At 42.1% G+C, this 27,869-nt stretch overlaps 1 protein-coding gene across 2 annotated transcripts in view; it reads left to right on the top strand.

Annotated features, from left to right (window-relative positions):
- MYZAP (myocardial zonula adherens protein) overlaps positions 1-27,869 on the top strand; it is a 140,914-nt gene that overhangs the window by 47,960 nt on the left and 65,085 nt on the right. For both annotated transcript variants that reach the window (XM_060097285.1, XM_060097286.1), the window contains exons 10-11: positions 1,308-1,413; positions 22,781-22,864. In XM_060097285.1, coding sequence (XP_059953268.1) covers positions 1,308-1,413; positions 22,781-22,864 — 190 coding nt within the window. The remainder of the gene's footprint in view (positions 1-1,307; positions 1,414-22,780; positions 22,865-27,869) is intronic.

Raw genomic sequence — 27,869 nt, 5'->3', positions numbered from 1 at the left:
ATGAAACCTTGCCTTGTCCTCTGGCTGTGAGTGTATAAAGCCCTGCATGGGAAATGCAGGAGCATTCCACGGCCTCTTCTGGAAACCAGAAGGCAGCGAGGCCACGCAGGGCCCTCTAGTGAAGGAAAACAAGGTTGGGATGCTTTGAGCATTTGAGCAAGTTACTTAACAACCCTGAGATTCTTTGCTTCTCTGTAAAATGGGAATTCTTTATTCAAGTGGGGAGAGTTGTAATGATGCGAAGAGTGCCCATCTCATTGGGGTATTATTGTGAGGGAACTGCTGGGTGTACTGCCTGCCACATAGTATGTGCTGAAAAGATACCTGTTCTCCTTCCTCTTATGCAACTTCAGAGTTTGCAGAGTTATAGGGATCTTCCCTAGTCTTTTGTTTGTTTGTTTTTTTGCGGTACACGGGCCTCTCACCGCTGTGGCCTCTCCCGTTGCGGAGCACAGGCTCCAGACGCACAGGCTCAGCGGCCATGGCTCACGGACCCAGCCACTCCGCGGCATGTGGGATCCTCCCAGACTGGGGCACAAACCCGCGTCCCCTGCATCGGCAGGTGGACTCTCAACCACTGCGCCACCAGGGAAGCCCTTCTCTAGTCTTTAATATAGTGCTGAGGAGGGACCTGGCAGAGATGGGAAGTGGTAAGCAGACCACCAGACCCTTCGTCCATGCTCCAGTCCAGTGGCCCCAAAGGACTGTAGAGTCCATCTGCTGGTTCCTTTGGTTTATTTGAACCAAGTAAAGTCTGAGGATAATTTGTGTTTTTTTTTTTTTTAAGTATGAAATGTTTTATGAGGTGGTCTGCTCTGTTTTGATGGAGAGAGGGTCTTTCAGCATCTTTCCCATTTTCTCAAAATAAATGATGTATGGAACAATTGTAATTCCTGACTTTCCAGGACTCTGCCACTTGATTTCAGATATTTTGTTGTGTTGCTAGATTCTTCTCCTTCTCTGTTTTCCTAATCATGGTAATTACTGGAGGATGTTCCAATGCTGTATCAACCCCAAAAGAAAAAGCCTCTCGTATCTGTAAGTGGTGCAAAAAAATTCTCTCTCAGCCCCTGGGAAGTATACTAACTGTCCTTACACAGGGTAAAACTTTCAAGTGGGAATTTGAAAAATGGTCCTATCTTCCTTCTACAGTGGGGTGGTCGATTGGTAGTTAATAAACTAGGATACACACAAAGCAGGAAGAGTGCATCTTGTTCTGGGCAATATTCCCTTCAAGCGGTGACTCTGGGTGCTGCTCTTGCTGCTTTGCTTGAGGATTCACTTGCTCTTTCTTCTATTTGTATTAGGTATCAGCGGCTGGAGGAGGCATCGGCCAGCCTCCGGGAGCGGATCCGACACCTAGATGACATGGTGCATTGCCAGCAGAAGAAAGTCAAGCAGATGGTTGAGGAGGTAAGCCCCTGTGAAAGGGCTTGGGCCCGGGATTGCTTCCTGTGGTGGGGACACTTCAGCCCTAGAGCCAGATACGACTCTCAGCTCCATCTTCTGTGGCTCAGGCCACTGCCATCTTGGCCCAGAGGAGAAGGTCCTCATATGTCCCCTGTGGACTGGTGATGATCCCTCTAAAAGAGGGCCATCCCCAGATGAAAGCGTTACAGTTAAGAAAGCTGGAAGGTGCGGTTCATAAGGTCACTCACCTACACAGGACAGCAGTACCCTTTATGGGTGCCTGCAGCTCAGGGATCAAAGGGTGTGACAAGAACAGTTCACTTCAGCTCAGGCCTCTGCACCCCGGGACCTGCCTGCCTCTCCCCTGCTCCTGCTCTTGTCCTTTCTCCACATCTGGTGTGTCTCTGTCATTCCCTTTCCCTGTCTGTCCCTTCTTCGTTTTTTCTCTTTTCTACTATCCTTTTTCCCCTTCACTGTCTATGTAATGTGAAAGTAAGTTTTAGGCTTACTGTATGCTGGACATAGTTTACTATCCTGTTTTTCTAAATGAAAAAACAGGTAAGTTGAACTTTTATATTTCTCTAAGAGGAAAAGAGTTTCTTTTAACTTGTGTCACTGTACCTGTCTCTCTCATGGTGATGCTCCATAGGAGAAAGTCCATGCTGTGTACAGCTAATCAAATATTAGTGTATTTTTCTTGCTCGATTAAAAAATCAGATGGAAATAAGAAGTTATTATGAACAAGGTGATAAGTATTCCCTAGGGACTAATACTCTAACTTGCAAAGAAAAGGTTTCAATTAAACATTTGGTTGGCAGTGGAAAAACTGGAAAAAAAATTTATATTAAGCACAACTCTGAAAATGTATCTGTTAATGTATTATTAAAATTAAAAGTATATCTACTTCTAATAAATAATTTACACATATGATAGACAAATAGAAGATTAAACATATATCTTTTTTATTAATCCCTAAAATGTTGGAGCTATGAGTGGGGTTAAGGTCAGGCAATTGTGAGGATGGGGAGGGACACCTTTTTTTATTGTGTGTAGGATAAGTGTACACATTAGATAAAATCTGCTCCCAAACGAGAAACCCAGTCACACAGTGTGATTGGCCCGTGTGTCAGTCTCAGGGCTCAGTAGAATAAGAGATTGGGGAACAAAGGCTCAGATGAGGAAACCCCGCATGCACTTTCACAGTTCCTTGGCACTGCCAGGCAGAAGCAATGCCAGCAACAGGCATGGGTAGGTCTTGCCGTATATCAGCACTGGGTAGTTGTCAGGAGTGTGTTTCCCAAGGAAAAGCATTGCTGTGTCACATTTAGCATCTCCGGAACCATGGCTGTTAGATCATAGCTTTTCTGCTTCTGAACTTCACACATGTGAAGTCTGGGGCAAGGCTGTCCCTCATTTCCCCATGGGGCTCCTTGGCTGTGGTGCACTCCCATTTCTCCTGCCTCACTGCAGGGTGCTGTCTGCGTTGCTTCCCTGTCGAATATTAGAGAACCAGTGAACAAAACCTCATATGCGTTGGCTTCTGATTGAGTTATCACCTGTAAGGGTTTAATGATTGGTCTTTTTTTTTTTTTTGCGGTATGCGGGCCTCTCACTGTTGTGGCCTCTCCCGTTGCGGAGCACAGGCTCCGGACGTGCAGGCTCAGCGGCCATGGCTCACGGGCCCAGCTGCTCCGCGGCATGTGGGATCCTCCCAGACCGGGGCACGAACCCGTGTCCCCTGCATCGGCAGGCGGACTCTCAACCACTGCGCCACCAGGGAAGCCCTGATTGGTCTTTTTTAAAAGACATTTTCAAGTAGTTTAGAATTCTGTTTTCTAAGTGACTTCCGGACTCTAATAGACATACAAATTTGAAAGGAGTAGGGGAATATTTATATATGAAAATAGGTAAGCATATAAAGATCACTGTCCATGCCTTGCATTACTACCTGTGATTTAATATCTCCCAAATAGAGCTTCTCTTAAGTGCTGATGATGTGGTCTGAAAGACCCAGCCAGGGGAATGAAATCACAGGCTGAAATTTAGGATGGCACCGTCAGAATGAGCACCACCTAGGGGCCAGCTGGGTTTCAACAGTTAGATAGAGGCAGAGGAAGAGAGCTTTAATTCTAAATTTAAACTAAAAACTACTTAAATCAGGTGGTAAGAATTAATGCATTTGTCTAGTACACTGTATTAACTCATACAACAAAAGGATGGTTTAAAATTTCAATTGCTGTAGCCATTTATGTGAATACTTTTTTTAAAAGTTAGAAACATGGAAAAGGGACAAATGAGCACATTGAGATGTTCAGGGTCAGGTTGGAAAGGAGTTGAGAACTACAGTAATCCAGGGAGTGGTTGAAGCACTCGGGCAAGACATGGGCAAGGGGAGACGTGAGAGGTGAATTCACATCTTACAAAACGGTCATGGAGAAGACGGAATATATTTTTGTTTGTGTTGTGGTGCAAAGCCAGGCTGGAGCCACTGGGTGGCAAATTTCAGCTTTCTGTTCAACATAAAGGAAACATTTCTAGAATTGGCTGTCCTGGGAAGTATATTTAGCCTTTAATCATGGGTGCATTTTATGAGGAGAGAAGTCGGGATAGAAGCTCCTTATATAAAGAATTCTCTATTGTTTACTAGGCTGTGCCTGTTGTTAGGATCTCAGCCTTTTCATTGCTTTGCATAATGAGTGAAAGTAGCAAAGACATATTAAATTGGTTCAAGTCATTTGGACCAAATTTTGAAAAATCCAGACAGCTGAATTAGTCATGTGTGGCATCTTGAACTCTGACTTGAGAAGTGTCTTTCTATCTGTGAACTCCAGCCACCCAGATATTGAGACAAATTTGACCCGGAAATAGAGGCAACCTTTACGTGTCACCAATATTGGGGACAGTTTTCCTTCCCTCACATGAAGTCTGAAAGCTCGTCCCTGTGATGGCTTCACACTCACCAGGGGTAGGAATCGAGTCCCCTTCCATTGTTGCTGTCATCTGAATCACAGTGTCTATGAATGAAGTTAGTTTATTAAAATGATGGGCTTCTTTTTTTCGCTCAAAACATCCAGGTATTATTACTGAGGTTCTTGGAATCCTTAAATGTTAAGCAGTATATTTACTTCCACCTCAGTGGAGTGTAATTTCTAATAATAATAATAATAATGATAGTAATAATGATGACGATATATTGAATAAAAATTAACCAGCGTAGGTGTTGCAGCCCTTAGCTCAATAATGACTTTTCATTGTGTGGGACAGTATATTTCAGTAGGGATTTGTGCATGTAAGAAGGGGGCAGGATGGGCCCTTTTGAAATGAAGGATTATGTATCTTATGGGGTCAAGTTCATTGAGAAAAGATACAAAGCATCCTGCGTGAAGTGTGGGAGCTCATACCCCCACCTGGCTAGATCTTTGTACCAAATTAAGTCTCCTTTTGTGGTGTTAGACATGGATTGGTCATCTTCCTCCCATCACTAGTTCTTCTGACTGGTTCTGGATCTGACAGAAAAAAAAGCGCGCACACACACACAAGCCCAAGTATGCCCCTTTTAGACTTTTAAGGGTTTGCCAGAAAATACAGAGGGACTGAAAAAAATATCATTCATGAGGAAACTCACTCATCCATCCATTTACCAGTTACCCACCGGCATTTTCTCTGTGGTGGGGCTGGGTACCCAGTGCGGAGTGGGGCAGATGTGGTCCTGCCCTCATGGATCTTACCATCTGGTGTTAGCTGAGTTCCAGTCATCCTTGCCCTTGGGATTCATTCTTCTGTTGACAAGCCGTGTTGGGACTAGGTCCTTTGTCTCGAATCCGGCTGAGTTCTTTAGCTTGCCATTAAAGGAACCAGGAGATCAGGGAGGAGCACAAGGCTGGGCGGAAACTTCAGCCAGAGCAGTGAACACCTGACACATCTTTAAACATCTTCAGTCAACAGGGCGTTGACACCTCTTTACCTGCTCTCATCAAAGCCCAGTGCCCCGCCAACCAAAGCAGCTTTCTGCCAAGGGGAAAATTATCTGGAGGAAAGCAATTTTAAAAATTTAAATTCTCTCCATCCCAAGAATCTTCCCTTTTATATGGATCGGCCATTTGTTAGCACACAATTTTTTTAAAAGTCTTGTGTGGTGTGCTGAAATGTACAATGCAAAAGTACATTTTTGCCAAATACCCTGTGTTTAGAGGATTCAAAGTGATCTCCATCACTGATGATTAGCCACATGGGGGAAGGGGAAAGGAACTGTGGCACCGAGCCCACAACGCTAACCTGCTCAATTAAACTGTTTCCAGATCATGTCCCACGAGCTCTTCTCCAGATTTAGTCTCTGGCTCTTTGGAAGATGACAAAATGGTAGCTTGCTCTGGGTTGGAAGCAGTTCCTTTTATAGTTCGTGGTTCGAAGAACACTTGTACTCTCTCTGCTGGGAAGAGGTGGCGTGTGTGTGATGATTTGATGAACAAAACACGAAGGACATGACATTGAAAAGAAAATGTGGCCACGTAGGGCTCTTATTTGTGGAAACACCCACATTCTGTTACTTCATCTTCTACAGCCTGACACTGCAGAGTCAAGAGAACTCAAAGATCCAGAGTATTTCTAGAAACGTGGGTTTCTAGACATCTAAGAGGGAACTGTGATGAAAAATAGTACTAAAAAATAATTTAGAAAGTGCCAGGTGGAGGCTGGTCTTGGAAGATGAAGCCTTATTTATGGAAAAGCTGCCAAGGACACCTGCCAAGGAGATGGGAAGCGAGCTCGAAGAACTCCAGTGCCCCAGGAGGAAGTGCTCCCCACCTGATCATACCCCAGAAAATACAGAATAAGCCAGGTGTCTCTGTAGTTTGATTATATTTGTATGTAGGAGGTGGCCCTGAGGATGTTCTTTTTGAATGAAGACCAACAGCACTAATCAACTTAGCTCTCTTCTTGTTTAAGAAACATTTGGTTTGCTTCTATCACCATGCATAGACAGTTCAACTCACTTCATGAAAAGGAGAAGTCTATCTGATGAAAAGAAAAATGGGACTGCCCTGGTGGCGCAGTGGTTAAGAATTCGCCTGCCAATGCAGGAGACATGGGTTTGATCTCTGATCTTGGAAGATCCCACATGCCGTGGAGCAGCTAAGCCCGTGCGCCACAACTACTGAGCCTGTGCTCTAGAGCCCGTGAGCCACAACGACTGAGCCTGCGTGCCTAGAGCCCTGTGCTCCGCAACGAGAAGCCACCACAATGAGAAGCCCATGCACTGCAACGAAGAGTAGCCCCCGCTCGCTGCAACCAGAGAAAGCCTGTGTGCAGTAATTAATTTTAAAAAATGTATTTGGCTGAAATACATTGAAGTGAAATATACTTCATGCATGCTTTATTTTCATAGAGGGCTTCGTGAGACAGCCACAGGCCCTGGTATCTCATCAAAACTAAACGGTGTTGCTGAGAATTGTAGTAGCAGCAGTGGTAGTAATAGTCAGTGGGTGGTATTAGCCTAATAATAATGAAGTGAGTTCATTAAGGGGGTGGGTGTCACTTAGACGCTGGGTAGTTTTCCACTCCGTCCTCTCCTCCGTGGCAAAGTTAGCAGGTAAATGCTTTCTTGTCAATAGTTGTCTTTGGTCTTTAATTTAGATGCTTCTGCCCAGCTGAAGCAAGTAGGCAGTGATGGGAAAGGAAGCAGATGAGTAACTTCCCACATGCGTATGAACCGTTGATGCAGTTTACCTCTACCGTGTTCTGTTTGAATGCAGATCCCCAGATACTCTTGCTGGGTTTCCAGACTTCCCCTAGGGAGCTTTGAGTCAGATCTGAGAATCGCTAATCTAGATGTCACTCTAGTGTAGGGACCTACACTGTTTCTAGGGATACCTTTACTGCCCTCATGTTTTTCAGTCTGTGGTGGAAAAGTTACTGGCATTTGTTCTAGTGGAGGAGACTCACTACCCAGCTTCAAAAATCTAAGTAATATCAGACAAGGGGATCTAGAGGAAGCGGGGCACCCACTTGGGCCTCTCTCCCAGGATTGTGTGCTCTCCCCCCTGCCCTTGGAGTTCCTTCTCTCTTTTGGGGCACAGATAGTACCCTGAGGCTAGGTAGACCTTATGTTCTGGGGCAGAGAGTGAGTGAGGTGCCGAGGCTGTCTGCAGGACCGTGAGAGTGCCTCCCCCCGCCCCGCCAAATGCTGTGCCCTAGACGACCCCTGCACCTCCCCCTAGGCCTGATGCTGGGTCCTGGGCTAGTCGGGGGTCTCTTTAGATCCGGGTCCCCTGCCTGAGAGGACCTCCCTCCACCTGCTCCTCCCTGCCCTTGCCCGTGTCCCTAAATTCACCCCTTCCTGCCAGGACTGTGATATGGTATGAACTTGACTTACTGCGTCAAACATGAGTTAGGTGCTCAAACCCTGCCCCACACTCACCCCGCACTACCACCCCATTCCCCGACCCCTAACTGGATCCTAAGCCTTGGGCTCTTAGTAAGGCTGTGATTCTGTCTCAGGGCCACTAACACCCCCACCCAAAGGAGATGCTACTCAAAAGTTGAGGCCAAATTTATTTATAGTAATCGAAAATGTTACAGTTTCCAATTCTGGTGTTTAACACTGTATTAGCCACTTTTTTATTTTAAAATCTCAGCTGCTTTATCTAAAGCATGAAGTTCTTAGAAGGTAACCAGAAAGTTCACATGGGTGTAAACCTTTTTTGTATGCATTACAGAAGTATTGCATGTTCATTGTGTGACAGGTACTGATTAATGTATTCACGATTCAAATTGTCCTTTCAAGGGAGAAGCTCTTTTCTTTGCAAATGTCGTTGAACCCACTTTCTGTCTGTTGAAATTGTTTCTAATTGGCTCTGAAATGTTTCTCAGACCTGGGTGCTCACGTTCTGCCCATAGTAGTTTGTGTGCCTGTGCTCCTCATCCAAGTAACTCCCAGCTAGTGGATGTTTCTCATGTTGCAAGGTGTGCATCATGTGTTGTAGGTGTGCATCTACACCTCCTGTCCCACGTTAACCCTCTGTGGGAGGTATTATTAGCACCATTTTTTAGTACTGGAACCGGAGACTTAAGAGTCTTAAAAAATAAGTAGCTAGTTGTCTCTCCACAGGTGGTGATGGTGTTAGGTCCACACCCAGATTTTTGACTCCAAAGCCAGCCTTGTTCTTTGCTTCTTATTTTTTTATAATTGGAAAAAAAATTTTAAATATAGAAACTTAAAGAGAATGATAAAAAATAAAATCCATGTATTCTCTTCTGGAATTGACAGATGTTAACATTTTGGCATATTTCATATTTTTTCTAAATAAAACATTAGAAGTTCCCATTTTACTCCTCCCAGTTTGGACCTTTTTCCTTCTTACCCTCCACCCCATCCTGCCCTAACACCTCCTTTGGAGGCAATTTGGCCTCTATCCAGACCATGTTTCTGTGCTTTTACTACACATACATGTATTTATTGTTGGTATATAGCTTGGTTTCTGTGTTTAAAAAAGTATGTAAAATTTTATTTATAATATATAAATAAATTTTATTGTATTTATTTTGCAACTTACTCTTTTCCCCAATTTTGTTTTTGGAGTTGTTACATATAGATCAGAATTATTCATTTTGATGGCCGTCTAATATTCCATTAGATGAATATATTGTAATGTACCCTACTGATAGACATTTAGCTTGCTTCCAATTTTTTATTCTTTTGCAAACAATGCCACACATGTGTCTGTGCTTATCTAGGGAATGTACTCAGAGGAGGAATCGCCAGGGCCTGGGGTTGGCACAGTTTCTCCTCTGCTAGGTATTTCCCTATTGCTCTCCAAAGTGTACGTAGACTTCCACCCGTCATGTATGAGGGCAGATTTCTCCACATCCTCATCACCTCTTGGCGCTGTTGGACTATAATTTTAACCAGTTGTGAAATAGTATCTCTTTGTCTTAGTTTTAACTTGCGTCAGTCTGGTGACTGCTCATTACAACTGGAGAGATTGAGCATAAACTTCTCACCAGTCAGGCTCCCATTCCTATGAACTGGTTGGTCATATCTTTTGTTCATTTTTCTGTTTGGTTGTTTTTCTTTTTTTCCCTGCTGATTTTTAGGAACTCTGTATACTGCCAATATTAGTTGTTTGTCAAAAAATATTTGAATGCCGTTATCTTCTCCTTGTCGGTCATTTTCATTTGTTTGTTTATGTTGTTTTGTATAATATACACGTTTTAAATTTTGGTAGAAAGTTATCAATCTTTCTGTGCTGTGTTGTATGTCTTGTTTGTTTCATAAGTTTTAGAGTTTTGTTTTGCATCTTTAGGTCTGTAATTACACCCCTCCCCCACATTCTTACCCACCGTTCTCTTCCTTACTCTGTTTTTCTCCATAGCACTTATCATCTTGTAATATATCCTACACTTATGTTTTGTTTATTTATGTGTTGTCTGTTTCCCTCCACTAGAATGTAAGCTCCCTGAGGGCAGTGGCTTTTGTCTGTTTTGTTCATGGCTATATCCCTAACACTTGGAATAGTCAAGGACATATAGCAGGTGCTCAAGAAATATTTGTTGAACAAATAAAGAATAATCCATATGGAATTTATTTCTTGTGTATATAGTATGAATAGAGCTGTCACCCTTTTTTTCCCCCCTCATGGAAAGCTGGTTTCTCTAACACCATTTATTGGATAGTCCATCCTTCCCCACTGATTTTTTCATTCAACCTTTATCAAGCTGGAGTTGTTTCCCTTGTGCCACTGTCTTTATATATTTCTGTTCCCCTGCCTCTGTGCTGAAGTCTGCAGAAAAGCCAGTCCTCACACACCCAAGTGGGAGTGGGGGTGATGAACAGCTAGATTCCACTTACGGAGAGCTTTTCTCTGATGGGTCAATCAGTAAACATTTAAGAAGCAACTTTTATGAACCAAATGTAAAAATGGACCTGAGTCCTCAAAGCCCTCAAAGGACTTTCTGGTTGACATTAAAACTCGTTATAACTCAAGGCAGAATATAAGGGTTAAGCAGGACAATTAGCTGTGTGCTGGGAACACACAAGCTGGAGAACATAGTGGGTAAGTTTGTAGGCTTCAAGTAAATTCAATCTGACTTTGTATCCTGCACCTGCTCCTGACTGGGCTTTGTATCTTGAGCAACTTATTGATCTTCTCCAACATTTAGTTTCCTTATCAAAAAAATGGGAATGATGATAATAGTACCTGCTTCAGGGGTTGTTGATTGACTGAAAGAATGTATGCTAAGGGTGTAGCTCAGTGCCTGTAAATGTTCCCTAATTCTAGTGTGCGTGGAGTCTTTAGGGAGGAGGTGAAATTTGACTGGGTCTTGCAGCATGGGTTAGATTTTTCTGGGCAGGGATTGAGTAGGTGGAAAAGGACGTGACAGACAAGATACAGAATAAATAAAAAACAAAAGCATGGAAGCCAGAAAGTATAGGGTGAGTTCAGGGAGCATTATTCTAGTTTGACTGGATTGTAGGAGGGAGTAATGATGAAGAGACTGGAAATGTAGGTTAGGCCTAATTGCTGTGGATTACCAGCAACAAGCCAAGAAAATGTCCTTTATTACTAAGCTCCTAATTCCTCGATGGCTCCCCACTGCCTGATCAGATCAGAGCCTCAGAGGGATGTCTCTGGCAGGGCGTGCTTGGCGAACAGGAGAGGAGAGGGGCAGGGAGGGCAGCTAGGGGGCTCCCAGGAGAGTCATGGTCAGTACAGGTGAGGGTCCATGTTCCAGGGCACCTGAACTTTAGGAACATTGTGTGTGTGTGTGTGTATAATTAAAGCCTCCTTTATTTTTTTATTTTTTATTTATTTTTTTGCAAGGGAAAGCTTTATTTATTTTGCATTTTTTGACCTTCATTTTATTTTTTTTAATTGCTTAACAATGGTGTGTTAGTTTCTGCTTTATAACAAAATGAATCAGTTATACATATGTTCCCATATCCCCTCCCTCTTGCGTCTCCCTCCCACTCTCCCTATCCCACCCCTCCAGGCGGTCACAAAGCACCGAGCTGATCTCCCTGTGCTATGCAGCTGCTTCCCGCTAGCTATCTACCTTACGTTTGGTAGTGTATATATGTCCATGCCTTTCGCTTTGTCACAGCTTACCCTTCCCCCTCCCCATATCCTCAAGTCCATTCTCTAGTAGGTCTGTGTCTCTATTCCTGTCTTACCCCTATGTTCTTCATATTTTTTTCCCTTAAATTCCATATATATGTGTCAGCATACAGTTTTTTTTGTTTTGTCTTAAAATTGACAAGACTAGTATAAGCATCTTAAAAAAATTTTTTATTGGCGTATAGTTGATTTACAAAGTTGTGTTAGTTTCAGGTGTACAGCAAAATGAATCAGTTATACATATACATATATCCACTCTTTTTTAGATTCTTTTCCCATATAGGTCATTACAGAGTATTGAGTAGAGTTCCCTGTGCTATACAGTAGGTCCTTATTAGTTATCTGCTTTATATATAGTAGTATGTATATGTCAATAGGAACATTTATTTAAACTACCTTTTTTTTTTTTTAGCATCAGCTTTGTGCCAGGTGTGGAGCTGGGTGCTTCCATATACCTGCCTACCTCAGAAATACTGCAGGTTGGGTTCCAGACCACTGCAATGAAGCAAATATTGCAGTAAAGTGAATCACATGAACTTTTTGGTTTCCCAGTGCGTATAAAAGTTATACTGTAGTCTATTAAGTGTGCAATAGCATTATGTATAAAAAGACAATGTGACACCTAAGTAAAAATACTTTATTGCTGAAAATTGATCACTAATCATCATCTGAACCTTCAGTGAGTTGTAATCTTTTTGCTGGTGGAGGATTTAAAATAGTGCAAGAATTACCAGAGTGTGACACAGAGATACAAAGCGAGCAAATGCTGTTGGAAAAGTGGTGCCGAAGGACTTGCTCAGTGCAGGGTTGCCACAGACCTTCAATTTGTGAAAAATGTGACATGTAAAGCACCATAAAGCCAAGTGCAGTAAGATGAGTTATGCCTATACCTCCTCTAGTTGTTTAGCCTGAAACAGTTCTCTCCCTGGATATTCCTGTTCAGTGTATGGTCTTCTGTCCCTGATACTGTACCCATCCAGGGAAGGGCAGGGATACAGAAGCTTAGAGGACCCTCTTTCCTACTTCTCCATCCCACCTTCCAATAAGGTCACAGAGGAGGAAAGAATAGACTGAGGACTTAGGGCTCCAGCAAATCCTTTGTTAAAGAAGGTATCACCTGCCAGTATTCTTCCCAGCCTTGCCTAATTTCTGGGCAGCATTGCCACGATAGGTTGTCGTCATAGGGAGATAGAGGCCAACCTCTGGACATCAGGCTGGTGTGAATGGAAGAGCCCGGGCCTTGTCATCAAAGAGAAGTGGGTTTAGATCTCAGCCCTGCTAGAATCGAGCTCTAGGGTGACCACCTGTCCTGGTTTGCCTGCGAACGAGAAGGTTCCCGACTCATGAGACTAGAACCTAGAAAGTTCCGGGCAAGCTGGAACGAGCTGGTTACCTCTTTAGCCCTGTGGTCTGAACCTTTCCCTCACCCCATCGGCAGACGGCAGGTGCATCCTATCTCTGGGTAGGTGGGGAGACCTCACATCATTCTGCTTCCTTATTGCACTAATGTGTGTGTTTCTTTCTCCATTTACTGCCTCACTGGGATGTTGACTCCCTGAAAGTGGAGACCAGGTCTTCCTGGCTCACTGCTGTGCTCCCGGAATCTAGCACTGGGCCCGAGGCAGAGGGGATCACAGGTGGTTGTTGAGGAATGAACAGGCAATGAAACTCTAGGAACCCCAGTTCCCTCGTCTATGGGGATAACGACTCTTAGGGTTGTTTCTGAGAATAATGAGCTAAGCCAGCAAAAGCCCTGGTACTCGGTACACCCCTTCTTCTTCCTTCCCAGTGAATGCACATAGATTGGAACGCCAGTTTACCCATCCTTCCCTGATGTTTACATAGCCCAGTCATGTACAGGCACCCAGGGTGCTATTTCTTCTTAAACAGAAGTTGGGTTATCTTTAATATAAGATAGAAATCAAACCACATTAGATTATTTTACCTCAGAAGCCAGTTTCAACCGATCCTTTTGAATAGTATGTTCTATTATTATATATTACTTCAAACTTAATAGAAAAAAATTGATTAAAATGTGTGCCCTGTTCATATCTGGCCTGGCTGAATGCCACAAGACACATTAATTGAAAATGAATTTCTACAAACCCAATCAAGCATCATGAAGATGAAAAATGTACCTTTTCCCCTCCATTCCTTCATTGATTTTTCATTTTCCCCACTCAGAGCTTCATTTAGCAATTTTTCAGTTTCGTTTTGTTGTGGCCTTAATTCATTCCCTTCACTCCCCCCAAAATGAGATAATGTACCATTTTCCTTGTCCTTTTTAAACTGTTCTTTCATGCTGCATTAGTGCAGGGTAGATCCTGATCTTGTCATACATCCCTGTGCTTTATTATTTTTTTAGGAAAAGAGGGTAACCTTATTTTTAAAATTCTTACCATGGTGGTTTTTATCAAAGGGAATGCACTTTAAAAATACATAACTATGAAATTAGTGTTACAACACTTCTAAAATGAATTAAGAGAAACTGCAGCAAAAATAAAAAACTTTTTCAGAGGAAGAGTATTAGATATCAATTATTCTCATTTTTCAGGGTGAGGTATTTGGGGATCAAACAGGAGTCCTATTTTGTTGAGGGAAATGGAGAAAGCTATTTGCCAGATCACAAGAGGCTGAATTGAAAACAAGGCTGGGTCAGGACAAGAGGGAGCAAAGGGAGGTGACTAAAACCCCAGGTGCGTTCTAGAAGGTTCTTGCCTGTCTTGTGCCAACCGTGCCCCAGTCTGTTTGCCGAGTCCCTGGATCTCTAGGGGTTTCGATAACAATAATAGGGATCTTCAAGCTATCTTCCTGTCAAATTTTCAAATAATCGAACAGCATACTTTTCCCATGAAAAGTTGAGAAGGGCTCACATTCAAGTATCCTATTGCTTTACCCTGACCTAGAATTCAGAACCCTGGTTATCTCATTTTGATTAGAAGCTTTGATTGGCAATTAGCCATCTTTGGTACATTTTCAATGGGAAAATGAATTATTTCTTTATCATTGCAGCTTAAAGTAGAAAAGTGTTTTTAAATGAGGGCCCATTAGTAGGAGTAACAAAGTGGGGTGTTGGTGATAGAGGTTTGGAAACCTTGTTAATGTGTCGAGTTTCATGATAGGCACGTATACACACCCTGATTTTGAATAAAAGTACCTGTGGACTTTAATTGGTTATTCTTAAAATTAGAATGAAAACAAAATAAAACAGATTTCAAAGAAAATGAACAATAATATCATAAACTTAGTTTGGATTTAAAAAATTGAATTCCCTTTTCCTTACAAGATTTTAAACAATTTAATTCAATGTGATCATTAGTTTTAACATACCTTCTAATATCATGCCCTGTTTCATTGTGTCTCCGGTTTTACATAAGGCATTTTCAGATACATGTATATCATCATTTGCCAGCTGGTAAGAGAAAACACCCCAAAGCACAATTTCTTTAAAAAAACCATATCAAGTGCTATCTAGTATTTAATACTTATTTGCTGCTGCATTTCTTCTATTCATTCCTCTCCACATCCCCAACCTCAATATTGAGTTATGTTTCATGAGTCTTGCACAATTGGGTACTATTCACATCCTTCTAATTATAGGGCTGTATCACATTCTGACATCTAACATGAAATGACCCTACCTGTCTGTCACCAATGGAAAAAAATTCCAGGAAGCTGAAAAGCCTTGCAACCTCCTGGGTTGCTGTGAATCCACAACAGGACCTTACTAAATTTTTGTACAATTTCATTTTGGTCTGGTTGACATACAAGGTCTTTTTGAAAGAAATTGGGAGGGATCCTTTCACTATAGGAATCTATTTCCAAAGTTTATAAAAATGTGTGGATTGATAGGGGTGATTTCACCTCCTAAGAGGACTGCTCTTTCACATAAGATAATTGATGCACTAAACATCTGTTCCATGTGGGTTTGCTGTCTGGTGCAAGGGAAAGATGTAAACAAAGAGTGGTCGTGGCAATGACGGGTTCTACTAGGGGTTTGCTCGAAGGGCTGAAATGGAACAGAGGAGAGAGACACAAAGCCAGCCTGGAGGACTTGGGAAGAGCTGCCCTGGGGGGCGACTGTTGAGTGCTTCCTGACAGCAGATTTCCTGGTGGAAAAAGGAATGGAGGGTGGGAGGGCATGCCTGGTGAAGGCACCAGCCTGTGCAGAGGCCTGGCAGCAGGACCATCGTATGTCCATAGTACGCTGAGAGTATGGAGTGGCTTCTAAGTAGGGTTCATTGTGGGACAGAGCAGGCATGAAATGAAACTGGGGAGATAAATTGGGGCCACAGCAGAAGTGCCTCATGTCCACGCTAGGGAGCTGGAACATTAGAAGCTTGGGAGGGTTGTTTTGTTTTGTTTGTACTTTTTTCTTTTACTGAAGTATAGTTTATTTACAATGTTGTGTTAGGTTCAGGTGTACAGCAAAGTAATTTGGTTATATATAATCGATTCTTTTCCATTATAGGTTATTACAAGATATTGAGTATAGTTCCCTGTGCTATACAGTAGGTCCTTGTTGGTTATCTCTTTTATATATAGTAGTGTGTATATGTGAATCCCAAACTCCTAATTTATCACCCCCCCCAAGAAGCTTGGGAGGTTTTTTAAGTAAGAGTGTGATATATGCAGCATCTCTGGGGTAGAGCCTAGAAGTAGATGACTCCGTCCAGGTGACTCCAGTGTGTGGGTCTGGTTAAGAGGGATCGCTTAGCTCGAACCATCTATGCAGGTAACTCAACTGTGGCTGATGTGAAGAAAAGCCAGTTCCAGTTTTAAGAAACCAGATGACACCCCCACCGCCCACCTTAAATATCAATCTGGCCTGTAATCTTAGAAACCTAGCATCCTGCATTATCAGTTAGGCTGTAAGACACATACACAGTTTGAATTACAAAAAAAAAAATCATGCTAATGAAGACAAAATTAGACATGAGTTCAATGAGTTAACATCAGTTAAAAGGTTCTAGATTTTACCAAGATGGGTTTCTTCCCTTTGTTCTATAAGGGGGTTTACTGTTTGATATTTAAATTTAACTGTTACAAGAAGATTACATTCTTGGGTAACTAAAATAGAAGCACTCATTTTCCAGACCTCATCTAATTTCTCATTTCTTAATGCCTTGACTTGAGACTGGTAACTTGGGTCATTTACCACCACCTGGTGACAGCTAGATTTAAATGCAGATTCTTGAAGTGTACATAAACCTCTTGAAGGTCAAATTTACAAACTTACATAGAGCACGGACTTGAGGATATGGGGAGGGGGAAGGGTAAGCTGGGACAAAGTGAGAGAGTGGCATGGACATATATACACTACCAAACGTAAAATAGCTAGCTACTGGGAAGTAGCCGCATAGCACAGGGAGATCAGCTCGGTGGTTTGTGACCACCTAGAGGGGTGGGATAGGGAGGGTGGGAGGGAGACATAAGAGGGAGGAGATATGGGAACGTATGTATATGTATAACTGATTCACTTAATTATAAAGCAGAAACTAACACACCATTGTAAAGCAATTACACTCCAATAAAGATGTTAAAAAAAAAAAAGGAAAAAAGTGAGAGCAAAGGTGCCAAATGGATTTTACTTGCATACTGGCTGCATAGTTCCCTGGATTTTGGGTGCCCCCGATTTTGGGGGTTGCTTTGGAGGTTATGTGTTTAGCAAGTCTGTCTTGGTTCATCTAGGCCTCCAAGAGTCTGTTCCAGACAACTATGCCCCTGAAGTCTAAGGGGCGGATTGTTTAGAGATGATGGATGGACGGATTCTTTGATTCATCCATTCAATGTCTGAGAATATGAAGATGATCAAGGTCTTTACTCTCAAGCTGACAGTCTAGGGAGGGAGAAATACCAGTAATAACATAGTAGTAGCTAATTTTTGAGTGTTTATCATGCTAGGTGCTACAGGAGACGATATTTCAAGGCTCTTTGAAGTTGGCAGTCAGAAATAACAACATTTTCCACACAAATGTGTGATTTAGATATTGTGGAAAAGAACCAAAGGCTTGGGAGTCAGACGATAACCTAGAATATTAGCAAACCCAGACGCGTGAGAGCCTGCTTATTTTAGAAACTGGGTGCCGCACCTGGGAGAAGGCAAGGGATATGCTCCAGGAGCAGACCTCAGGGGGGAGTAACTTGGGGTTCAAAGTTGGCACCCCTTCTAGGGCATGAGGGGCCAGCCATGAACTGACTGCCAACCTAAGCATCCTTTTTCTCTAATCCGAGCAAGTCAACTCTGGCCACAGAATGTACTGTACAAGATGCTTCTATGAGAAATGCTCAAGGATGAAAGCAAATGAGTGTGCACAGCATTCATTTTTAGTGCAAGAGCACAATCGCTTCTTGAAGCATCAGTTGCTAAGAAACGCGATCCTTGTCGTCAGAAGCTTCAGATCCCCTACATCCTTCCTTGGACCTATTCTTTTTCTCTAGAATGAGATGCCTCCTCACGCTAGCATTAGCCCAGAGTTCTCCCCTCAGCTGTCTCTCCAGATGATATCTCTGCTTTGCATTTATTTCTTTTTAAAACTAAAATCTAGGGACAAAGGTGAGCAGAATCATCTTAGTCTCTTCCTATGAGCTGTTCATTAGGGTGCCCTTAACCCACACCTCTTGCTTCTCTTGACTCACAAAGCACTCTGATTACTTCAGAGATAGTGAAACTGGTGTGCGTGAAGTCACTTTTTGTGTTATTTGATGAAATATTACCCCTGACCTTCTTGGAATATTTTAGTTCATTTCAGTACATATTTTACCTATCATTTAAAGATTTTAAAAGCTTTAAAAATTTCTAACACTATAAGAAGGAATGAAAAAGGGACACTGTAAGGATGATTTTTGCAAATTATTCCTACAAAAATGAAGGAAATTTAAACAAACTTTTGTTTTGCTCATAACCTACCCCAACCCGGAACGATTTCGTTTATCTAACTTTTCTTCCAGCTTTTACTTTCATCATTGTAAACTTTTATTTTTCTATCCCTTGAGGCTTTTTGTAAACACTTTTCCATTTTGTAATATATTTGTTTTTAGTGTTTGTGTAATATATTCCATCCAAGTGATATTCCATAATTTATTACCCATTCCTTTAGTGCTGGACATTAAGGTTATTTCCATTTTCTCTCTATTATAAATAATTGGAGCAAGAACATCTTTGTATATATAGCTTTCTTCCTACATCTGAATTATATCCTTAGGATAAATTCCCAGGAGTGGGATTAGTAGGTCAAAGGGTATGAACAGCTTTATGGCTCTTCATATTTATTGCTACATTGCCCAAAGGGTCATTCTAATTTACAGCGCCACCTGCAACACATGAGAGTAGCTATCCCTCCCAGCCCTTCCAACACTGATTTCTTCAGTCAGTAGTTTGGGGCAAATTTAATAGGTATGAAAGGATAACTAGTGACTGTTTTTAATTGTTAATTTAAAAAATAATTATCAATTTGCTTCTTAAGTATGTTTATTGTATTCTATTTCATATGGTTTGCTTTTCATGTCGGAGAATTATATTTTTTGATACCAGGTGGAATTTAAAATATTTTATCATGAAAATGTCACATTCTCTCAGAACAAAGAGCGTAATGATGAATCATTACCTAGATTCAACAAGCAGCAAGATGGGGCCACATTTGCCTTATCTACACCTTCTTTTCATTTTTTCTTTTGTGCATTTTAAAGCAAATCCCAGACATTCTGCATGTTTCCTGTATACTTCACTAAGCATCAATAAAACATGTAGGCTTTTTCTTCTGTAATCAGAATGCTTATTGCCATACCTAACAAAATTAATGATAATTCCTTGGTCCCATTTAATACTAGTCTGTAATAACATTTTCCAACATGTCTTTAAAATTGTCTCTTGGGCCTCCCTGGTGGCGCAGTGGTTGAGAGTCCACCTGCCGATGCAGGGGATACGGGTTCGTGCCCCGATCTGGGAGGATCCCATATGCCGCGGAGCGGCTGGGCCCGTGAGCCATGGCCGCTGGGCCTGTGCATCCGGAGCCTGTGCTCCTCAACGGGAGAGGCCACGACAGTGAGAGGCCCGCATACCGCAAAAAGAAAAAAAAAAAAAAATTTGTCTCTTAACTGATATTTTGTTCCAGTCAGAGTACAGAGAGGTCCACTGTATTTGGTTGTTAGGTTTCTGAAGTCCTTTAATCTAGAGCATATGCTCTGTTTACTCCCACAGCCCCCCCAACTCAAATTTACCCCCAGCCAGTGACTTATTGCAGGAACTAAGTCAGTTGTCCTATAAACGTTCCCGCATTCTGAACTTGACTTTTTGTTTCCTTAATAGCTCAATTAGATTCCGTTTCAACTTTGTTTTGTCTGGCGAGGCAAGAATACTTCAAGGGTGGTGCTGTGTGATTCATTTCGTATTGCTCTGGGGGCACACAATGTCTGGGGATCCCACTTTGGGTGATGCTAAGGCTGATCGTGGATCAGGTGGTGACAGCCCACAACAAAGTCGTAAAGTCCCTCGCCGGCTTTGCGCCCCTCACTGTCTCATCTGTCCGTGAAGCTTGCTTGAGTCAGTTATTTCCTAGGGGATCGCACAATGGTGATTTTTGAATTCTCTCATTCCTTCCCCACTTATTAACTGGAATTCTTCTGCAGAGTAAAACTTCTTTCTTCATAAACTGGGACTTTTTAGTAATCTCAACGTGCAGTTTGTACAAGTAAGGCAGGATAAATGCTTTATTTTTTTATCCAAATTGCCAAGCTTCTAAGTAAGGAGTTGGTTCCACTGTCATTTCTGAGGAGGTGTCGTTGCTGCTTTGTTTTTGGTTTTCTTTTTTAAGAATTAAAAAATACTCAGGGTTTTAAAAAATATATATTCCATGTGTTTTACTCATTATTCTTTTTGATGCTCACATTGTCCCATCTTTGCCCCAAGGGAGACCCTTCATGTCCTTGTTTTCAGGTAGAATAAGGTGTCTTAGGCTCATCTAGTATATTTTTTAAAAGAAAATAAAAGATTATGAATTTATACTGACACTTTCATTTCAAATCTAACAAAACTTTTTTTACTTCTTTGATTTCGTACTTGTATTTCTTTTTCTTACACTAAAAATCTTGGTTCCAAGTGTTATTATACTACAATCTATCAAATAGTTTAAAAATATAATACCAATATTACTACTAAAATTTTCCCAGTGAGAGCAACTGTTTATCTTTAGAACACATTCCACTAAAAACATCCAGTCAAATTACCTTGTCCTAACAACACTTAAATTAATTCGTTTAACCAATTTGATATATGGTTAAGTTCTTTCTGTTCTGTTTGTTTTCAAATTTTAGGATTCACTTTTTTCCCCTTTTTGGTTTTTACTTTTTGAATCTGTAAAATGTGCTTTCAAAATTGAACTTATGTAACAAGGTACTATCACAAAAGTCTTTGTTCTGTCTCCTCCATCTAATTTCCTCCCTCTCCCTGTTGGTAAATATTAATAATTAAGATTTGTTTGATCTTCGCAGTGTTTCATTTTGCAAATATATATTCATTCATACGTCTTCACCAGTTTTACACCAAAGCCAGCATACCATATACTCCTTACAATATATCGTATCAGGGTTTTAGAGATCTTCATTTTTTCTTGAAGGTTACATAGGCATCCATTGTTAAGATGAACCATAGTTTATTTATCAGGCACTTATTGATGGAGTTCTGTTTTTTTGTGTGTGTGTTTTCTAAAAACCAAAAATCCTGTGTCCAAGTCATTTCATATTTTGGCTAATGATTCTTTGGGATCTATTCCTAGAAATGGAATTGCTGGGTCAAAAGTTAAATGTAATTGTACACTTCCTTTTTAAAAAAATTAATTAATTTTTGGCTGCCATTAGGTCTCCGTTGCTGCACGCGGGCTTTTTCTAGTTGCAGCGAGTGGAGGCTACTCTTCGTTGTGGCGCGTGGGCTTCTCATTGTGGTGTCTTCTCTGGTTGCAGAGCACGGGCTCTAGGCACGCGGGCTCAGTAGTTGTGGCCCACGGGCTCTAGAGCACAGGCTCAGTAGTTGTGGCTCACGGGCTTAGTTGCTTCACAGCATGTGGGATCTTCCCAGACCAGGGCTGGAACCCATGTTCCCTGCATTGGCAGGCAGATTCTTAACCACTGTGCCACCAGGGAAGTCCCTACTTGTACTTCTTTTAGTTATTGCTAGAGTCCCTTCTATAGGAATTGTGTCATTTTGCACAGAGAGGGATTTTTTTAAAAAGATTTTGCAGATGCTCAAATATTATATAAAAGGTTGTTGGAAAATTAGTGCATTCTTCAAAATCACGTTATTTATTTATTTATTTATTTATTTATTTACTTATTTTTTTTTTGCTGTACGCGGGCCTCTCACTGTTGTGGCCTCCCCCATTGCGGAGCACAGGCTCTGGACACACAGGCCCAGCGGCCATGGCTCACGGGCCCAGCCTCTCCGCGGCATGTGGGATCTTCCCAGACCGGGGCACGAACCCGTATCCCCTGCATCGGCAGGCGGACTCTCAACCACTGCGCCACCAGGGAAGCCCCCACGTTATTTATTGAACCTACACACTGTTCCCACTATTGTCCAAGACATGGCTTGGTAGAGAGCACCCTGGTTCCTGCTTTTAGGGAACCTACGATATGTCTGTGGAGACATGATATGTGAATGAAAAACAAAGTTAGAGTAGTCCAGGATAGATATAGTATAAAAACAAAGGTGAAAACCCAGCTCAAGTCTCTGTCTTTCAGAAGCCTTCCCCGCTTAACCCAGGCCACGTGAGTCCTCAGTCCTCTGAATTTCATTACTTTCAGTGACAGTGACCTTTTTCCCGGAGCAAAACTTTTGACACTTGGTTGAACAAATATGAATATACGAACAGGAACAACAGAGCAGAATGTATGAAATGCAGGCTGCTGCATAAATTCAAGTGAAATAATTTTTTTATGTAGAGTTATGTCTGTATTTCCCAAAGCATCAGTGAGATGTTACTAAGGGTTACACAGCAAAATCAGTGTAGAAATGTTAGGCTAAACAGACCTAATGAAACAACTCCACAACCACGTATGATGTCCCAAGCATACCCGGGCACAGAACCCCCCCGCCCCCCGCCCCCCGCCTCCGTGAAGCACCTCATGTTCATAGTGTTCCACGGAACACAAAAGAACCAATGTGTAGTTTCTATTTGAATGAAAACCAAAGGCTTCTCTTCCAGTTGATTAACTTGTACAAATTCTGCATTTTTGATAACAATTTCCAATTTGTTTCTTTCTAGATTGAATCACTAAAGAAAAAGGTGCAGCAGAAACAGCTCTTAATATTGCAGCTTTTAGAAAAGATATCGTTCTTAGAAGGAGAGGTAAGAAGCTGTGTTTCTTTAAGCTGGGTCTTCCCTATCATTAAATTTTATGTTGCTGAGCCTACCACCGACACTTAATTAAAAATATGGCTATTTCCTGGCCTTATAAAATTGATTGAAGGTTAACTGCCAACACTGAAAATGAGGTTCTGACAGCTAGTTTTTCTTTACCATCTGACTCTCCTCATCCCCCCTTGCTGCTCACCTCTGCTTTTTGGCTCCCATTTTTCTTATTCGGGAATTTTCTTAGCAAGTCTGATAAGCTGTTGATGAATACTGATAACTCCCCACATCTGTGTTGTATAATTTGCCAAGTATTTTCACATACATTTCTCAATGATCCTCTCAACAACTTTAAGAAAGGCAAGACAAGGATTATTATCTCCATATTAACCAAAAAAGAAAAAGAGAAAGAAAAAAGGCACAGAGAAGGCAGGTGGCTTTTCTCAAAGTCACACAGCTTAATGCCAGAGCCAGGCTGAGAGACGGACTCCTCATTCCAGGTGACTTAATTTCACCTGGAACTTTTAAGATATTTAGCATTCCTGACTTTCTGGTCTTTTGAAAGGCATTTTGGGGATTTTGTGGAGGTTCTAGGGAAGGAAATTATGGAGTTGGAAGAACCTTAAGAGCTTAGGTGTTAATAGAAGGGGAAGCCTTCTGTTTTCTCTGAAGACTATTTATTAAGAACTTGACGTACAGCCTCTTCCTTTTGAGCCTCCATGAATCTCTCTTTGTCTGTGCCCTGCTTGTAGTCCCTCCCCAGTGAGAGACAGCCCAGGAGAGAATAATAAAAGAAGAAGACAGGAAAGCAATGACAGTAATTAAGCTCCTAGTGTGTGTTGGGCACTTCTACTTTCCATATCTTTTGTATAACCTAGAGGTTAAGAGTGGAATCAGACTTGCCCACATTTGAATGCTAGATCTGCTTATTAGCTGGCTGACCCTAGGTAAGTTTCTTAGAATTAGAAATTGAGGATGATAACTGTACCTACGTGTGTGTCCCTGTGATGAGAGTGCGTACAAAGTGCCTGACATGCCTAAGCACTCCATCATTTTCTCTCTTTATTAAGAGCGATGTCCTATGAGTTAGATTATGTTTCCTCCATTTTGTAGCTGGAGAAACTGAGATTCAGGGATGTTAAGGAATCTGCCCAAGGTGACTGTTAGAAATGGGTAAGCCTGAGCTCGTAACCACCATGTTTGTAGGGATGGGGAGCAGTGTCATTATTTACTCTGTGTGGTGGGGGGGCTGCCTATAAAAGTCATAAGCAGAAGTCCCTCGTGGCCCATGGGGACCTGGTAGCAGACTCAAAGCCCAGAAATCTCAGTGTCCTGACAGCTGAGTAAGTGGACACTTGTCTTGTCCCAGTGTTTTCCCCTCTGCAATCACTGAGTCCACCTCCAGCTTTATGAATGGACATCTCTGTTTCTAAGATTGCTCTCTGAAATCACAGCTCCCTGTGGGAGGAATCATACTTTCCCAGTGAGAGTCAGAGAGAGTGTCCCGGTGAAAGTCATGGGTCCCCAGAGAGTCTGGTTCCAGGAGGGAGGAAAGAGACGCCAACAGAAGAGGCAGCAGGTTACCCAAGACAGTGCCCACCCCTCTCCCCTTCCCCTGGCTGTGCTACTCAGGCCTCCTGGGAGATTAGGAAATGTCCAAGGGGTACTCTGCCAATAATGGGTGTCTTACAGAGGTTACCACTGTGGACAGCTGCTGCTCCCTTGCCCTGGGCATCTCTGGAAGATGATGTGCACTGGCCTCTGAGTTACCCTGACCAAAAGGTCAGAAAGCTAGGGCATTTATCCATTAACTCCCATCAGTAGCTGGTGAGAGCGGCTCCTGGGGTGTGTGGCAATTCTGGCCTGCCCTGGGCAGAGCCAACTGGGCTCCAGGGGGCAGAGGAAGCCCCAGGGAAAGAGTCACAAGTGGCATGCCAGGAAATGGTGAGTGTCCAGAGCATATGGGTGCGTCTGGCTGTGTCTCCTATGTATATCCAATAAGCCATTCAAAAATGGTTTGAAAACCATCATTCCTTGAGCATTTAAACATTGATTATAAATTTGGTTGATTAAACTATTTAAATTCTACTACAAATTTAGAAGGACTAATTCCTTTTGATCATCCATCTTAAACAGCAGATAAAACATAGACAAGGGCTTCCCTGGTGGCGCAATGGTTGAGAGTCCACCTGCCGATGCAGGGGACACGGGTTCGTGCCCCGGTCCGGGAGGATCCCACATGCCGCGGAGTGGCTGGGCCCGTGAGCCATGGCCGCTGAGCCTGCACGTTCGGAGCCTGTGCTCCGCAACGGGAGAGGCCACAACAGTGGGAGGCCCGCGTACCGCAAAAAAAAACACACACACAAAAAAATAGACAAAATGTCAAGATTTGATAATACATTTACACTTTAACTTATTCTAAAATATTAAGTATCTTGGGTTTAATTTATTTCTTCATTGTTTGTGTTCTTGGTTTTTAGTGTCTTCCGAAGGCAATTTCCCTTAGTTAACATCATTTTGACACTTTCCAGACAAGTGCAGTGATCTTTTAGATCCAAAGGACATGGAATACCTTCTCCAAATAGCTAAGGCTAGAGGATGCCAATTCTTGGACGGACACAATTCTTGCTTTACAATATAGGACTAGGTAGCTTCCAGGTGATTCAAACTCAGGACCCCTTATCATTGGGATGAATTGACCTATCTTTAGCACTATTAAAAAGTATGCATTTCTTATTAATATTTTACCATTCTTTGTCAGACTAGGTAGAGATTTCACCTCCTAGGAGATGACGCTGAGTTTGAGTACTTGGTTTTCCTCTTCAGGCTGTGTGAGTAGTTTATGATGTTACAAACACACTGCTGACTGACTCCTTGCTAACTGTGTGTGACCACTGATGCCAGTGAATCTCCGCCCCTCTTTCCACCTGCTTGTTGTATGACCACCAATGCCAAGCAGCCCTTCCAAGGGCCCTCAAGTCCTGGGATGACCTGACGTAAAGTTCCTTTTGTTATTCTTTACTACTCAACACAGAAATCTTTTAAACAAACATGTAATTAACACTCTATAAAAGAAACTACATCATCTTATATATGATTGCTTCCTAGTTTTAAAAGTTGATGACAAGTTGTAACATATTGTCATCTTTCTTCGCTATTAAAACTATCTTTCTCTACACTTTATATTAACTTTCCTTTTGAGTGACATCATGAACACAAGGCATTTCTCAGACTCACCTTGCTCCCACAATAATTTTTTCCTTCTCCTCCTAGGTTTTTTTTTTTTTTTTTTTTTTGCGGTACACGGGCCTCTCACTGTTGTGGCCTCTCCCGTTGCAGAGCACAGGCTCCGGATGCGCAGGCTCAGCGGCCATGGCTCACGGGCCCAGCCGCTCCGTGGCATATGGGATCCTCCCGGACCGGGGCACGAACCCGTGTCCCCTGCATCAGCAGGTGAACTCTTAACTACTGTGCCACCAGGGAAGCCCCCTCCTCCTAGTTTTGATGCTCAGACTATCACAGCTCAGCTGCGGAGAGTTCTGCATTACCTTCCTCGCCCATGTAGCAGGGTTCCCGATGCTTGTGGAGTCATTCTTGCTGTATGGCAACAACAGGCGTTTCAGACTGTCCTCGTTTTTGTCCTGTCCCTAGATACGATATTGGCTTGTCTCCAAGAAGCCCTGGGCTGTTTTAGTGGAGAGGTGTACGGCAGGCTTTCTGGGCATGAGTGTTGGTAGTAGGCTAAAGTGCTGTGCCTACTGTTAGGCCCATTTTATTTGTTTTGTTTTGTTAATTTATTTTTTACTGAAGTATAGTTGAATTACAATTTTGTGTTAATTACTGCTGTACAGTGAAGTGACTCAGTTATACATATATATACATTCTTCTTCATATTCTTTTCCATTATGGCTTATCACAGAATATTGAATATAGTTTCCTGTGCTATACAATACAACCTTGTTGTTTAAGGCCCATTTTAGTACTGACGGAACTGGGGAAAATGTTTCTTTTTACGATCATGAGGTAGAACTGACATTTTCCAAATTTATCTAATTGTTTTGTTTTACAATACAGGGTTCTGTTGGCCACTAAGAATTTCTATTATGTTGACCTATTCTAACACCAGGACTTTTTATACCTTGACATTCCATCCCCTGCCTTAAACCATAATGATGCCAGCGGTGGTGTTTCAGGTATCTTTGAAAAGTTTTGGTGGACAGAGCTGGTAACCTCCTATATCCCATCTTATTAAGTAGCTACCCTCTGTTACGGGCCTAACTGCAGACTCTGGAGCTAGACTGCCTGAGTTCCAATGTCAGCTCCGTCACTTACTAGTTACGTGGTCTGGCACAAGTTACTTAACTGCTCTGTGCCTTAGCTTGCTAAGGGAGTCCTCTCCACAGAGTTGTTATGAAGACTAAATTAGTTAACACCAAGTGATTAGAAAAGTACATGGCTCACAGTAAATGCCATGTCTTTACTGTTTCTTCAATGGCTAGGTCCCAGAAACTCCTTTTATTGTTAATGATATGTATTTCCTCTTTGTCCTTCTCGTCCTCCTCCTCCTTTTAAATAGAGAATGTAGATGATTTTGGTCCCTGAATTCATCATTTGTACTAACCAATGCTAAAACTCATTCTATTTTGCTACTCCCACCCCCATCAGATCCCTAGAAGTTTGCGCTAGCCTGGCCCCATCAGACTACGTTTTCATCAACTGATTCAAAAATCTGTCTGATGTGAAAATATGCCCATTCTATTTTTTTCCAAATAACTTTCTATTCACTCATCTCTTGAAGAAGAACTATCCCATCCCCTATTTCCAATATAGAAAATTATATTAAAATAAAATTATCAGTGTCTATCTTCATAAGGTTGATCAGCTTTCTAAATCTGAACAGATTCCATTTCATTTTTCTCTGCTGAAAATCCTCAACTTACAGCTCAACTCCAAAGTCAGAGGAAAGGAGACAAATGTCTTGGTTTTGTCCATCCTGCATTTA

Source organism: Mesoplodon densirostris, chromosome 4 (assembly GCF_025265405.1).
Source record: "Mesoplodon densirostris isolate mMesDen1 chromosome 4, mMesDen1 primary haplotype, whole genome shotgun sequence".
NCBI lineage: Eukaryota > Metazoa > Chordata > Mammalia > Artiodactyla > Ziphiidae > Mesoplodon > Mesoplodon densirostris.
The sequence above is the reverse complement of the archived record's forward strand: the minus strand, read 5'-3'. Positions and strand labels throughout refer to the sequence as shown.